A 16,676-nucleotide genomic window follows, 5' to 3' on the forward strand; every position below is an offset into this window, starting at 1 on the left:
GCCTCTTATTGTGCCCTCTGTGCCCCCGATCCCCCCCCTTCCCCTTCTTACTTCAGACGCCATTTTCAGTCCGGCTAGCCGTTCGCGCTTCGTGCCGCCCGAAGTCTCGTGTCTCGCGGGACTTCGGCGGCAGTCGCGGGGGGGCGGGGCGGGACGCTTGCTGACGTGTGTCTCGGGCGCCATCTTTGTACTCCCGCATATACAGTACGGCGCCGGGACTTATCTTCTCGGCAACCATCCAGAGCACTTCCTTGTTTCGTTTGGTTGTAGGGGGGCGTGTCGGTTCCTCCCCCCCTGCACCTTCTTCCGTCGGCACGTTGTTCCCTCACGGCTTGGACATCGGTGCCTGCTCCTGTCTGCCCTTAACTTAGATAGGTTTTGTCCCATCTTGCTCTTTCTCCTCAGGAGTGACTAACTCCTTTAGCATGTCCCTGCCCAACGATACCCCTCTGTGCACCCCGCTCTAGAGGGTCCCTCCACTGATTCTGCCATGCTCCCTGCAGTTTCAAATACGCTTCACACTGACTCCCATGCTGTTGATCTACAGCAATCTATATCTGCAGCAATAGCTAATGCCATGGGCAATGTCTCTTCTATTATTTCTCAATCGATTTCCCAGGCGCTTAGAGCGCAAAACACTGCCCCCACCCAGCCTGTTGCTGTTGCCCCGGTTACCTCCAGAATTGATTGCAATGATGGCTTAGCTCCATCAAAAGACAACGTGCATAGGTCACGTAAGAGAGCCTGCCCGCGCCAGGCGGAAAAAGCGCGCCCCTGGAAATCCGCTCGGGCTCGTCCCGAACTCAGCTCTGACTCTGAAATTGAGTCTGATGAGGAGGTCTTTAGTGAAGGGTCCTTATGCCTCTGATGTAGACCTTGAAGGGGTCCGGGTGGCTGACGAATTGGAAGGGTTTTCCCCTCCGCTTCATCCCCCCTCCAGTGTGGGTCCGGATGATAATCTCCCGGGATCTAGTTCCCTGATTGACCCGCAAGGCACCCCCTTTTTGATCCAGACAGCCTCCACCATCCGAGGTCGGCCGAATGGTTGCCTATCCCACACGTGGCACAATATCTGGAGAGTAGAGTGAGAAACCTCTTTCCAAAGAAACCCGGAATAAATTGAAGGCTGAATGCCCCCGCCCCTTAATCCCGAATAAGGTGTGCGACACGCCCAATGTGGATCCTAAGATGATCCAGTTCCTTTCCAAGTCGGGATTTAACCCCCGCAAGGGCCTAGACTCTGCTCTTTGGGCTTGTCAAGACAAGCTCTTGGACAGTCTGGGACCCATGACAAAAATATTAGAATTGGCTGAAACTGCCAGAATTGAGGGTACGGCCATAGACCCAGCAGAACTCAGTGGCTGGGCACAACGCGCCATTTGTTTAATAGGAAACGTTAATTCCTCATTATCCATTGAACGAAGGAAAGCATTGCTCATGAAGATTGAGCCCAAACTCTACAACATGGCTCTGACGGAGACGGGCAAGGAGGCTCAGGGGCTCCTGTTTGGCGATAGTTTTATTAAGGACTTAGGTAAATTTGTAGGAGCTTTTACTGCGCTTGATAAAGCTCAGAGCTCCATGCGTAAGGTATTCCACGGGCGTGTCTCTAATAGGGCCGTCAGTTTCAGGGGCCGACTGTCCGGCCGTGTCCACTTCCAGACGCGTGGAAACGCTCGAGGTCCCTATAATCAAAGGCCATCGTTCCAGGATCAGAGACAACAGTCTACCTTCTTCCCATCCAGGGGTCAGCCATTTCGCTCCAGAGGATTCAGAGGCAACCTTGGCTCAAGACGTCCACTTGGTAAGTCCTCAAAACCTATATCTTTCTTCCAACCCTTGTATCGGGGGCAGACTCCGACATTTTTTACCCGCTTGGAACCGGGTAACCTCCGATCCGTGGATATTAACCACGGTCCAGGGATTTCGTATAGATCTTGTGGTATCTCACCTGTCGCTCCCAGATCCTCATCCACTAGTACTGTCAGAAACCGCCCAATCTTGCATGGACCGAGAGCTCCGTTCCCTGTTGGACAAAGGAGCAATAGAGGAAGCGCCTCCTCACTCCTTCGGGGTGGTCAGCAATATGTTTTTGGTGGAGAAGAAAGGGGGCCAATTCCGGCCGGTAATCAATTTGCGGAAATCTGAACAGGTTTGTGTGTTACCGCCATTTCAAAATGGAAGGGATTCACTTGCTCAGGGACCTTTTGCTTCCAGGGGACTGGATGGTGAAGTTGGACCTGAAAGACGCTTATCTGACGGTTCCTGTGGCCCCTCAGTCCAGAACACTCCTTCAATTCTGCTGGCACGACCTCCTCTGGCAATTCACGTGTCTTCCGTTTGGCCTCTCGTCAGCCGCCTGGTGTTTCACCAAATTGATGAGACCGTGGTGGCTTGCCTTCGCAGGCAGGGTATTCGTCTTGTGATTTACCTGGACGATATCCTCTTCATGGCTCAATCCCCATCGGAGCTTTTAACTCACCTACAGGCTGCGATGTCTCTTATCACAGGTCTTGGATTCGTCATCAACACCGAGAAGTCCTGCCTACATCCTTCCAGGTCGATGGAATTTATGGGTTTTGTGGTGAACTCAAGCGAGCAGACCCTATGCCTTCCTGGACCAAAAATCAGGTCTATACGCAAGGAACTACGTCACGTCCTGAGGCTTCCTCAGATGTCGCTGCGTCACCTGGCACGCATTATCGGTCTTCTGTCCTCTTCCATCCAGGCGATTTTTCCAGCGCCTCTTCATTATCGAGCATTGCAACGACTGAAGATCGCCCATCTCCAGGCGGGTGCGTCCTACGCCGACTTGGTGACTCTGGACCACGAGACGAGAGACGAACTCATGTGGTGGATCGCCAACCTCGACGCGTGGAATGGCAAGGCCATCGTGGGTCCTCAGCCGGATCTGATCGTGGAGTCGGATGCCAGTCTCCTCGGCTGGGGTGCATACTGCAATGGGGTTTCCACCGGAGGGCCCTGGTCAGGCAACGAGTCCCATCTCCACATAAACGCTCTGGAGTTGTTAGCAGTTTCCTTCGCCATCCGCAGCTTCACCAGCGACAGGGTGTCGGCTTGTATCAGACTCAGGATGGACAATGTGTCGGCCGTGCGTTATGTCAATGCCATGGGGGGCACCCATTCATCAATCCTAACCCACCTGGCGAAGGATTTTTGGTCCTTTTGCCTAGACAAAGGCTTTACGGTGATCGCGGAATATATCCCAGGGCTACACAATACTTTCGCGGACTGGAGTTCTCGTCATTCTTCGGACTTCAGCGATTGGAGATTAGATCCAGCGGTTTTCTCCTCTATCATGTCGATTTGGGGACCTCTCTCTATGGATCTCTTTGCCTCACGTTGGAACGCCCAGCTCCCGCACTTCTACAGTTGGAGACCGGATCCTCTGTCGGTGGCTGTGGACGCCCTTCTACAGGATTGGTCGGGTCAACTGGCTTACGCTTTTCCCCCATTTGCGCTCATCCCGCGAGTGCTTTCTCAGGTCCATCGCCAACTCGCAGACTTAGTGCTGATAGTTCCCTTTTGGCAAGCCCAATCCTGGTTCCCTCAACTCCTGGAACTTCTAGTGGAGGACCCCCGTCTTCTTCCATCATTTCCAGATCTTCTTCGCGGACCTCTGGACCAACTTCATCCGATGGTGGCGGACGGCTCTCTTCACCAACTGGTGTGCAGAATCTCAGGGAACATTGGGGCGTCGCAAGCTTATCGGGATCGGCTCGTACCCTCCTGGAGAACGCGTGGGCCCCCGGAACCCGACGCGCTTATCAGTCAGCCTGGTAACGTTGGTCTGACTGGTGCGTGGGGCGGAGTCTGGATCCCCTTTCAGCTCCTGTGACTGACATGCTGGAGTTCTTGACGTCTCTTTATGAGGAGGGTAAAGCTTATAGGTCCATTAACCTTTTCCGTTCGGCCATATCCTCTCGACACGAAGGGTTTGCTGGTTGCCCGGCTGGTCAACACCCTTTAGTGTGTCGCCTCCTGAAAGGGTCACGTTTATCTCGCCCTCCTAGACCCCGGTTCACGAGTTCTTGGGACGTTACGTTGGTGCTTCAATTTTTCTCTAGCTGGCCCCTCATTTCTTCTTTAACTCTACGCCAACTCTCGGCGAAGCTGGTCACCCTGCTGTGTTTAGTCTCCTGCAAAAGGGTTTCGGATGTGCGGGCTTTAGACTTCGATGCTCTGTCCCTTACTCCAGGCGGTGTCTTGTTTAATATATCACGCCGCACGAAGACTAATATTCGGGCGGTGTCTTACCCGGCTTTTCCTGACAATCAGGCCCTTTGCCCGGTGCTATGTTTGAAGGAGTACTTGAACCGCACGATTTCCTTACGTGGACCTTCTAATCCGCAATTGTTCATTTCGTTCCGCAGGCCTTTTCTCCCGGTTGCTAGCGTCACTTTATCCCGTTGGGTTAAGTGGATCCTTTCCCTAGCTGGAGTTGATACGTCAATTTTCACGGCTCACTCGGTGAGGGGAGCTTCGGCTACCTCCATGACCATTGCAGGGGCGCGTCTGGAGGATGTTCTTCGTTTAGCTGATTGGTCTAGAGCTTCTACGTTTCGGGAGTTTTATTTCAGGCCACCTCCACATGCTTTTTCTGCGGTGATTTAGACGCTTTAAACTTGCAATACGAAGCCTCCGTGTCTTGTTATAAAATTGCATGATTTTCCTATTTTATGACGTAAAGTCATGATTTTATTAAAGACACGGAGGCGAGTATTGCCCACCCTATTTTACTTTTCCCTCCCTATTTTGCTTGCTTATATGTTATTTATGTATGATAACCAGAGGATTGTGTTATATTATTTATTGCGTTCTTTATGATTGACGCTTGTTTTTTCCCACATGCTTGGAATAGACTTTGGGTCTAGGAGTTACCTTGTATTATCCTGTTTTTTCTTTTCCGTAGGTTGATTCCCGATGCGGGTCTAGTGTGCGTTCCAGGAAGTTCTTGGGACCTGTTGGCCGTTGTTCCGGTTGAGCTCGGGTTCCAGTTTCTCGGTTCATGGTTTCCGGTTGGAGTTCTGTTACAGGGTGTTTCGGTCCAGTATTCAAGTGGTCCACATCAAAGAAAGAGGAAGAGATGACGGAGGAGGACCTATTTATGGACTGTATAGTGGGAGGGTTTGTTTGGGGTTGTCCTTCATTTTTTATGTTAACTCTTTGCTGCTGTGGATTTCAGTAAAGAAAGAGTGATGCAATACTCGCCTCCGTGTCTTTAATAAAATCATGACTTTACGTCATAAAATAGGAAAATCATGCAATTAACACATGTGGAATTATATACATAACAAAAAAGTGTGAAACAACTGAAAATATGTAATATTCTAGGTTCTTCAAAGTAGCCACCTTTTGCTTTGATTACTGCTTTGCACACTCTTGGCATTCTCTTGATGAGCTTCAAGAGGTAGTCACCTGAAATGGTCTTCCAACAGTCTTGAAGGAGTTCTCAGAGATGCTTAGCACTTGTTGGCCCTTTTGCCTTCACTCTGCGGTCCAGCTCACCCCAATCCATCTCGATTGGGTTCAGGTCCGGTGACTGTGGAGGCCAGGTCATCTGGCGCAGCACCCCATCACTCTCCTTCATGGTCAAATAGCCCTTACACAGCCTGGAGGTGTGTTTGGGGTCATTGTCCTGTTGAAAAATAAATGATGGTCCAACTAAACGCAAACCGGATGGAATAGCATGCCGCTGCAAGATGCTGTGGTAGCCATGCTGGTTCAGTATACCTTCAATTTTGAATAAATCCCCAACAGTGTCACCAGCAAAGCACCCCCACACCATCACACCTTCTCCTCTATGCTTCACGGTGGGAACCAGGCATGTAGAGTCCATCCGTTCACCTTTTCTGCGTCACACAAAGACACGTGGTTGGAACCAAAGATCTCAAATTTGGACTCATCAGACCAAAGCACAGATTTCCACTGGTCTAATGTCCATTCCTTGTGTTCTTTAGCCCAAACAAGTTCTCTTCTGCTTCTTGCCTGTCCTTAGCAGTGGTTTCCTAGCAGATATTCTACCATGAAGGCCTGATTCACACAGTCTCCTCTTAACAGTTGTTCTAGAGATGTGTCTGCTGCTAGAACTCTGTGTGGCATTGACCTGGTCTCTAATCTGAGCTGCTGTTAACCTGCGATTTCTGAGGCTGGTGACTCGGATGAACTTATCCTCCGCAGCAGAGGTGACTCTTGGTCTTCCTTTCCTGGGGCGGTCCGCATGTGAGCCAGTTTCTTTGTAGCGCTTGATGGTTTTTGTGACTGCACTTGGGGACACTTTCAAAGTTTGACCACTTTGAAAGTATGGTTCAGGCGTTTACCTTTGCTGGTTGGTAAGTGGTAATAGAAGGAGAAAGAGGCGTAAGGTATTGCCCAAATGAGTGCCCTAATGAAAAATGGCGGAATAGACCTGTGACTGGTCCCGAATTACTGCTGCAGCGTACTGACACTCGTGCGCGCGTGTTAGGCGCTGACGGAGTGGATCTGACGACATGACGCTGGGTCTCCGCCTACTGATGACGCACAATGGTTATGTACTGCGTCGTCAGTGGGGAAGGAATTGACACATGCGTACTGAGGAGGAATAGACGCGGAGCAGTGGCGTGCCTCCATAGAAGTTTAGACGCCATCTCCTTCTGTTCCAGCACATGAATCCACAGCAAGGTATTTTAATATGTAGGATTTACACTGCACTTTGCACTTTATTGTATGCACTTTTATTCACTCAGTATGATGATGAATAATCATGATCGATATTGAAATGATGAGGAAGCACCGCGATCCGTCTTTATGTGCACACATGGAGTTAATGAATGAATTGTAACATGCCTTAAATATGGGAGTGTACTGGTTTTGTATTGGTTGATGAATTGATTGGTTACAATGTGATGATGTACTTATACTTGCACATATGCACTTTATGTTCACCTGACTTGAGAAAGGTTCTGTGAGATAACCGAAACGTTGTCAAATTTCGACATGCGTGAATAAAATTACACATTTTTTATACTTCAAGGAGTGCTGTGGACTTTCTTTGCTGTTTTCGTCCTAAATCGAGGGACCACCGCGGGCACCTTACAGCTATAACTCCATGTCAAGGGAGTGCTGCCTGACCTTTCCTATGGATTATATATATATATATATATATATATATATATATATACACACATACATAATGTAGAGGGAAGTGTATTAAATATTCCATAGATTCAATTCCCTATCAACTCTTATCAACAGTTCATCCCCCATGTTTAGATAAAAACTTGTGCTGATAGCCTGTAGGATAACAGCTGATCAGTATCTAGTCCTCTTTTGTTCAGGCCCTAAACAGTAGGATGGGCCGTTTGCTGGTCACCTCAGGACAAAGAGATGGCAGACTCTCTGGCACCGTTTGTCAGGGGGCTTTCTAACCAGAGACATCATAAACCTGTTTCCACATCTCTGCCCCATGGTCAAACTCCATCCCCCCCTACTTCAGCATTTGGGACTAGGGGGGAGGACTCTTGGGATTTGAGCATAAAGAGAGGCACACATGGTAGAGCGGACGTCAGTGGAGTGTATAGGCAACAGAGGTAGTTAGTTAGACAATTAGCTGACTAACATAGTTCTTATTTTAGGCATATATAGGCAGAGTCATCTCTAGACGACTCACATCTATTTATGAATATTAATTATTGAGATCGCCCTAAATATCAAACATTTATATTTCCCTTAACAGGGGCGTAGTTGCCGATGGCTCAAACACTTACTTAGAGACAACTAGAGGAGGACAGAACGTGCAGCTGCTGACGGCCACCACAGAGGGTCAGCTTCTGGGGCAGTATCTAGTTCTCCTAAGGCAGTATTTTGTGCTGCACTATGTATTGCTGACCCAGTCTACTTATTGACAGGACCAGGCAGTAAAAACATCACCACACCTCGCCCTGTCAATCAAAGTGCCGACGATGAGGCAGTTGAATAAGAGAACAGAGCCTCTAGGTGTAATGGTAACGCCCCCGTTGCTCCTAGAGGCTCATTTGCATATATATAAAACATCATCTTTCTCAGCCATGCGGGCACATATGAACATGGGACCAACACAGATGTCTTCAGCTGCCAAGCGCTCATGTGACAGGTCAGCCAGTGTCATAGGTACAAATCTGCTGAAAGATGCCCTTTAAGATCCCCTGCATCCATACAGATTTATGTGCGTTTTTGCAGTATGTCCACTCCTAAATCTGCAATGCCTAACCGTGGTTTCTGGTGTGATACAGTTTTGCCGCAGATCTCGCTCTATTGAAAAGGGTGAAATCCGCAGCTACAAGCGCAAATATAATTGACATGCAATTTAATGAGAAATCTGCTCGGCAGGTCAATTTCAACACAGAAAAAATCTGTAGTGTACATGAGATTAGCGTAATTTCATACACTTTGCCGGAACTGTAATACGCTGCAGTTTTTCTGCACAGGAATCCGTGCTAAAAATCTGCAACGTGTGCAAGTGGCCTAAATGTTGGCATGTATGCAGTAGGAGTGCCCCTCTTTGAGTCCCTTACAACAGTAATAGCCCCCTTTGTGTGTCCATACAATAAGAATATCCATCTTGGTGTCCCTACAACAGTAAATTGCTTCTTGTTTCCAGCATCTACTACTGAAGGATTTAAAGGAACTGTCCAGGATTACTGTAAGTCTTTTCCTCCAAAACTGGATATAAGTGGCCATGTTACTACAGATAAATGACTACAGATACATTTTTATAAAAAAATCAGCTTCGTTCAGTCTTCGGAGCGCTGCTTTATCCAACAGTTTTGACATGACCAGTGGAGGAAAGAATACTTATGTAATTGCATCTAATTAGAAATTTTGCATAGCCACTGAGTTATTCAACAAAATTTATATTTATATTATCTACTGTCTGTTCTTTTTCTTATTTTTGTATGGATCACTAAGATGGCCGCACATGCTCAGTTTCATCCTTCAACTACCTCCTGCAGTAAAGACACACCTCCTGTACTGTGATAGGGAGAGCTGAGACACACCCCCTGAGCTGCAGCAGAAAAGACCCTCCCCTTGAGCTGCCAGCTAGATATAAATCCAACAGAGCAATGAATGTGGAGACCTCAGGATCCATGTGAGGTACAGGGCTGGTTCTAGCTTTGTTAGAAAGAGGCTTCCTTGAACTATATGATGCCGGATTTTGCATTTTTTTACATTAGTCATGGGATAACCCCTTTAATAAAGTGATTTATGAACAAATATGGCATGTTTTCTCAAATAGGATTCACACACAAAGCCCAATATTCAAGCTTTACATATTGTCCTTTCATTATATGGCTATCGTTTCTCAAGTACCATATTAGAGGGGTCAATGCCACCTCCTCCTAGATGAGTAGGGTAGAGAACCTTCATGGCCCCCAAAAATGTGACAAAATGACAAAAGTAATATTACTAGAACATTGGATGAAATGTTACAGTTGGTTCTTTCTGCTGAGTCTTCTGCTTCTGGAATTCACATTATATCACAGTCCAGTGCTGGATTCTGTGGTGTGCTTACTAGAGATGAGCGAATTTCCTGTTATGAAATTTGTTCACGCTTCGTTTGGTGGTAAAAGCAGAATTGCGTTATGGATTCCGTTACCACGGACCATAATGCAATTCTATGACAGACTGCATAACGTTATGCCTTACCACCAAACAAAGAGTGAACGAATTTCATAACATGAAATTCGCTCAGCTCTAGTACTTACCATGGACACTGACTATGTGACTGCTATAGAAGAGGGGGTTAGAGGGAGCTGCCCAACATCAATCTACAGCATTTTCCTGCAGCCAGCACTAGATGGAGCTCAGTGCAAAAGAGATTTTACAGCTTCTATTGTGTTCAATGGCAACTGAATAAATTCCTTTGCACCAAGCTCTCTTCGAGCAGTGGCTTTTATTATGTACAGAAGGAAAGCTTTGGAGGATATTTATCAGTGCAGTTATGCCAGTTGTCTGGTGTAAATCATTGAGAAATATGGCACTTGGCAGGCTGTGATAACCAGTGATGGTCAGTTCGCCATCGAACACATGCGGGCTGCCATCTTTAGTAAGGTTAGACTCACCCGTCCGGCGATGCACAGGTAAGCCCTTACCTGTGCCTGTGCCAGGAGCTGGTCTGAAATCAAATGCGGTCACCGGGAGGGGGCAGTTCCGAGAACAGCCCGATGAAGGCCCCCGGCTACTGTTCTCAGAAATGCCTGCTCCCGGTGACCGCATTTGATTTCAGACCGGCTCGCGGCACAGGAACAGGTAAGGGCTTACCTGTGCATCGACGGACGGGTGAATCTAACCTTACTAAAGATGGCAACCCGCATGTGTTCGCTGGCGAACACTGCGAACTGACCATCACTGATGATAACCAGTGCACTGCCGCAGTCCATGTGCCTTAAAGAGGTTCTGCAGTTTGTTTAAACTGATGATCTATCCTCTGGATAGATCAGCAGCATCTGATCGGCGGGGGTCCGACACCCGGGACCTCGCCGATCAGCAGTTTGAGAAGGCAGCGGCGCTCCAGCAGAGCCGCGGCCTTCTCATCGTTTACCGCAGGCCCAGTGACGTCACGACCAGTATCAACTGGCCTGGGCGGGCCTAAGCTCCATTCAAGTGAACAGAGCTTAGGAGCTCCCAGGCCAGTTGATACTAGTAGTGACGTCACTGGGCCAGCGGTAAACTGTGAGAAGACCGCGGCGCTGCTGGTGTCAGACCCCCGCCGGTCAGATGCTGATGATCTATCCAGAGGATAGATCATCAGTTTAAATAAACTGCAGAACCCCTTCAACCAAAATATATGCCAGCTCCTGGCTGGCATATATTTCAGTGTTATTCTATGGCAGAAAACTGGCGGTGAAGATGATTAATGTGGAGGGGCCGCCGGCCCTGCCATGCCTCCTTTTCAGGAAAGTGGCGAGCCCGTGGAAAAATCTCACTTGCACAAAAAATTATGCACACATGACATTGAAAAAGTCCCAGACACGCAGTGATAATGACGAAACTGGCCCATGGTGTTCAGCATGATCAAAGCCTTTACAAAGCGCCTGTTCCAACTTTTCTGACAGAAACACAATGAACCTTCATGTACCACTGTTTTTGAAAAATAACAATTTTGTAAATATGCCTGATATGTACAAAATTTGTAGTGAAAAGAAAGATATTTAGCAACGCTTCAGAGAAACTGCAATTCAACTAAAGGATCAGAATATTGATGGCCTGTGCCAGGGATACCCAACCTGCCACTCTCCAGCTGTTGCAAAACTACAACTACTGGCATGCCCTGATAGTGGTAAGCTTTCCGGCATGATGGAGGTTGTAGTTTTGCAACAGCTGGAGGGCCGCAGGTTGAGGATCCTTGCCCTATGCCATCCGTATCAGATCGGTAGGGGTCTGACTCTTTCCACTGCCACTGATCAGCTGAAGGTGCAGCAGCGGGGTGTGTGCTCCTATCAATCTACCTGCATGCTGTCTATTAGTCGTATCAATCACTTGAATGGGACAACATCGTGCACCTCTGCTACTAAGACGTCAAGGTGCAGGAGGCCACAGTGGCTGTATGAGTGTCACAGCCCCTACAAACAGCTGATCAGCAGGGGGGCCCAATATGTGGACCTGGACCGATCTAATATCAATTACCTTTTCTGGGGATAGGTGGAGTGTTTCACATTTAAAAATTAAAATAAAATAAAACCTTAAATACCCTTTAAAATCCATTTAATTTAAAGTTCAGAACTAATATTTACATGTACTGCTTTACATTGTGATTTCAACCAAAGCACAAGTCAAGTTATTCCCTGAGATGACTCCTTTTACATCACTAACCTATGAACCACTGTGATGAGCACAGGTAAAAGGCATGGAATAGTTAAAGTGTACCTAAACTTCAGATAGACTTTATTAAAACCTAATCTAAATGAGACAAATCATTTTTGTAATGTACTTGAACTTTTGTTGTTTTTTTTTTTACTTTTCCCTGCGAAATAGGCACCTGAGTGTACGGATTGTAAAGCACAAAAGGCATCTGAACTTCACAAGGAAAAGTAAAAAAATATAATAATAATTCAAGTACATTACAAAAATTATTTCCAACACATTTAAAATAGGTTTTAATAAAGTTTATCTGAATTTTAAAGTGCACCTTAATACACTGCGGCAAGATTAAGCATGCAGGCTGTTAGCACTCCTAGGCCTCATTCAGACAGCCTTAACATGGTCCAATTTGTGGCTGCAAGTCCTGGACGATCACAGGTCTAATACATACAATGGGGATCTTGTAAGTGCACATGTCCGACCTGCCACTCTTCATTTCGGGGGCCTCATGGGCTACGGGTTCCCGTTCTCATGATCATTCGGAGTTCCAGCAGTCGGACACCCACCAATCTAATAGTTGTCCCCTAACCACAGGATAACATGTTACAACCAGAATACCCCTTTAAACACTGGATGCAGATTTCCCATATTTCAAAAATAAGACAGACTCAAAAGAAGCAAGATACAAATGAAGACAAGTCCCACTTGGGCAGATTTCATATGAAAGGTGAAACTGCCCAATACTTAGTAATTAGCCGTTCACAAGCTTCCATCGCCCCCACATGACGGATTTTCTCCCCTGGATTTACAATATTCATGATACATTCAGATAATAAATAGAACTCAGTGCTCTCCTCACTTGAGGAATCAAATGAATGATATCTAAGAACTGTAACATTCAGTCTGTCTTGCTGGGCTCCTTCTTACTTAGCTTGTAATCCTTGGCAATCTTTAGTAAAGACAACAATATGGGGACAGCCATGGGCAAGAAAAGGGGGATATAAACTGCAAACTTCTGGTCGTCTGGAAAATACAGAAGATGAAGCAATGAGGGGTCGAAGAAAGCTTTCTCTGAAGATGTAATGGCTTCTTTGCTTGCTTTGAAGGCATTCTCCAACCTGCCAACTTCCAGTTCTGACAGTGCAATCTGAATGGAGGACACAGAGTTGTATACCTGCAGAGACACACATGGCAATCACATGTTAAATTTACTTGATACTATATACTTGAAGATTTTGTTAGTTTGGGATCAAGGATACCATTAGATACAGTTAACGGGTTATTTCTGTTTTATAGGATAGGCCATCACTTTATGATCAGTGGAGTTCTCACTTCTGGGACTCCCATCAACCCGAAGAACGATGGTGCCCCAGTGCCAGCTGTGCAGGCCGCTTCATGCTCAGGATCGGTGGAGGGCCCAGAGGTCAGACTTAGTTGATCATAAAGTGATGGCATGTCCTTGTGATACTTTGTCAATTTGGTGAAAAATCACAGATTCTACATGAAGTCCCATCATTAAAGGGGTTTTCCGAGAATTTTTTTAGTTTTTTCTTTTTACACTGATGACCTATCCTCTGGATAAATCCTCACTATCTGATCGTGTGAATCCGACACCGGGACCCCCCACCAATCAGCTGTTAGTGCTGCTGTGAACTTCTCTGCCTTCACTGAGGCTTTCTCCCAGCTTACCAAGCACAGCGCTGTACATTGTATTTACCCAGTGTGCTGTTATGGAGATATAACGGCCCTGGCCGTGCTTACTGGTCCACGGATCCGTAGTCAGGTGCACCTTGCCACAGATGGAGTTGCGCAGTGCACACCTGATTTTGTCCCCTACTTGGTTGTGAAGGGAAGGGATGGCTCGCCTTGAAAAGTAGTGGCGGCTGGGCATGACGTACTGTGGGAAAGCCACTGCCATAAGGCCTTTAAAACTATCCGTCTCCACCAGACGGAATGACAGCATTTCAAAGGCCAGTAATTTAGAAATGCTGCCATTCAGGGCTAGGGATCGCGGGTGGGTAGGGGGGTACTTCCTTTTCTTCTCCAGTGTTTGGGAGATGGAGAGCTGAACGCTTCCGTGGGACATTGTGGAGATGCTTGGTGACCCAGGTGTTGGTGTTGCTGGCAGATCCTGTTTGCGGGGTGGCAGGTGGCACTGTCACTTCAGAGGTGGATGAAGAGGCTGCGACTGCAGCAGAAGAGGAAGCAGGAGGAGCCAGAGACCTTTCTTGGTTTTTGAGGTGTCTACTCCACTGCAGCTCGTGCTTTGCACTTAAATGCCTGGTTAAGAACGTTTATGCCTCGCTTCAGGCTGATTGCACAGCGTGCAAACCACTCGTGTCTTGTCGTCAGCACATAGTCTGAAGAACTGCCACGCCAGGGAACTCCTTGGAGCTGGCTTTGGTGTGCTTGGTCCCTTGCTGCGGTGGGCAGTAGCAGGCGTACTGTCTAGAGGACGGCCGCTCCGCTTTTGCACCCTTCTTCCTCTTCTGCTGTGCTGGTGGCTCTGTGCGACCACCGCCTCTTCCTCCCAACTACATAGGTCACTCTCGTGACCTTGATTCCATGTGGGGTTGAGGACCTCATCGTCCTCCACATCATCTTCCACCCAGTCTTCACCTCTGCCTTCCTTGTCGGTCTGCACACTTTCGAAAGCCCCAGCAGTTGGCACCTGTGTTTCGTCATCATCCGAGACGTGCTGCGATGGTCCTTCCATGTACTCATCTTAAAAGATAAGTGGTTGGGAATCGGTGCACCCAATCTCTTCCACTTCTGGGGCAGGGCTGTAGGCCTGAAGTAAATATTGGAGCACCAAATGGTGGTATTTCAAATCTCTCAATCTAACCCAAATGTATTAAGGGTGTATCTCACAATGACATATGCAGCAAAGGCTGCCAAATAAACTTTTTTTGCCCAAACGGGTGTTTGTTTAATAACTCAATATGGCAGCAGTATATACCCCAGGAATTTCAAACGTGCTTATGCTGCAAGGCCTGAAATATTGTGCATTTTGCCCCAAAAAGGGTGTTTTATTAATGAAAAAATATAAGCCCTGTATATACAGGGTGTATCTAACACTGCCTGACCCACTGTAGGCCTGAATTAAATATTTATTTGCCCAAAATGGCTGTATTTCAAATGCCTGAATCAAACCCCTGTATGTAAAGGGTGTATCTCACACAGACTGAACTTCTGTAGGCCTAAATTAAATATTGGTGCACCAAATGGCGGTATTTCAAATCTCTGAATCTAATCCAAATGTATTATGGGTGTATCTCACAATGACATCTGCATCAAAGGCTGCCAACTAATTTTTTTTTTTGCCCAAACGAGTGTTTAACAACTGAATTTGACAGCAGTATATAAGCCTGTAATTTCACACGTGCTGATGCTGCAAGGCCTGAAAATAGTGGTTTTGGCAAAAAAAAAAAGTGTGTTTTTAAAACCCCAGAAAATGATGGGTGTATTTCTAACTTAAATTGCACACTGACTAATCCAGATGTTGTATATTGCCAAAAAAAAAAAATGATTTTCAATGTCCCAAAAGTTATTTTTTTCGGTCACTGGGCTCAGGGCAGGATAAAAAAAATTGTGCCCTGCATCCACAAAACACAATGTATGTAGATCGCCGAGTTAGATTCTGATTTTGAGAAAAGAGTCTCTCCTATTCTCTCCCTGAAATAACCAGCAGCATCCTCTCCCTACACTAAGCACAGCAGAGTGACGTGCAGCGCTACGTGACTCCAGCTTATATAGAGGCTGGGTCACATGTTACACTGGCCAATCACAGCCATGCCATTAATAGGCATGGCTGTGAAAGCTTCTAAGGTCAGACAGTTAACCGCTTGTTGAGTGGCTGCTCTGCAGCCTTTCAAAAAGCGCCAAGAAAGCGCTGAACACCGAACCTGAACTTTTACTGAAATGTTCGGGATCGGGTCCAAAAACCCTAAAGTTCGGTACGAACCCGAACTTTACAGTTCTGGTTCGCTCAACTCTAGTAATTAGGGGGGGGAAAGAAGAAAAAAAAACAAAGAAAAAAAAACAAAAAAAAAAAAAACTCTGTTAACCATGGCTTCTGATGCCACTGCTGTCCACTCTAGGTGTATAAGTCTAGGCTTATACCTCTGCATATTTTTCAGTGTATGTAAAGTTGCTGTCAACCAATCAATTCTTGCCTTCCGTGCGGTGGCCGGAACGGATACACTGCTTGTGACATGCAGGCTGCTGCACAGGTCATTGGCTGCAGCTTTTCCTGTGCGTTAGACCTAACATATGGTTCTCCCGCATCCTTCTCACAATTTGTAATGTTAAAATGTCAAAGGAAGTAACCTGGTCACCCGTTCCTATGCAGAGGTCTCAATAACGCTTGTACAGGCTGGGACAAGAAACCTTTCACAGTCTCATTCGTATTTCTAAGCTCAGTCCAAAGTAGAAGGAGCTGTCTGTTTCCAGAACCAAAGCTATTGCTAAACAGATAATTGGCGGGGGTGCGGGGTGTCAGACCCCACTGATCGTCTATCCTGCTCATTGTCTTCTAATAAGAAAGAAGTTCTGGGTAGTGAATGGACTATTACAGTCATTAGACACATTAACTTTGCTTTGCCATTTATTACCATGTTAAAAAAAAAAAAAAAAAGTTAGGATAAGGTCTTTGTGGCTTTTTTTTTTTTGCCTTTTTGCACACAGTGGCCCAGATTTACTAATCCTGTAAGGAAGGCATGCTCCACCTGCGGCCAGACCTCCAGCTGTTGTAAAACTACAACTCCCACAATGCCCTGCTGTAGGCTGTTCGGGCATGCTGGGAGTTGTAGGTTTGCAACAGCTGGAGAGACGCA

At 46.8% G+C, this 16,676-nt stretch overlaps 1 protein-coding gene across 1 annotated transcript in view; it reads right to left on the reverse strand.

The window, feature by feature from the left end:
* Positions 1–11,728: 11,728 nt before the first annotated feature.
* The window catches only part of PIGS (phosphatidylinositol glycan anchor biosynthesis class S), a 53,303-nt gene continuing 48,355 nt past the window's right edge, over positions 11,729–16,676 (reverse strand). The window contains exon 12 of the mRNA XM_044283638.1: positions 11,729–13,015. Coding sequence (XP_044139573.1) covers positions 12,740–13,015 — 276 coding nt within the window. The 3' untranslated portion in view covers positions 11,729–12,739. The remainder of the gene's footprint in view (positions 13,016–16,676) is intronic.

The sequence above is a fragment of the Bufo gargarizans genome, chromosome 3 (assembly GCF_014858855.1).
Source record: "Bufo gargarizans isolate SCDJY-AF-19 chromosome 3, ASM1485885v1, whole genome shotgun sequence".
NCBI lineage: Eukaryota > Metazoa > Chordata > Amphibia > Anura > Bufonidae > Bufo > Bufo gargarizans.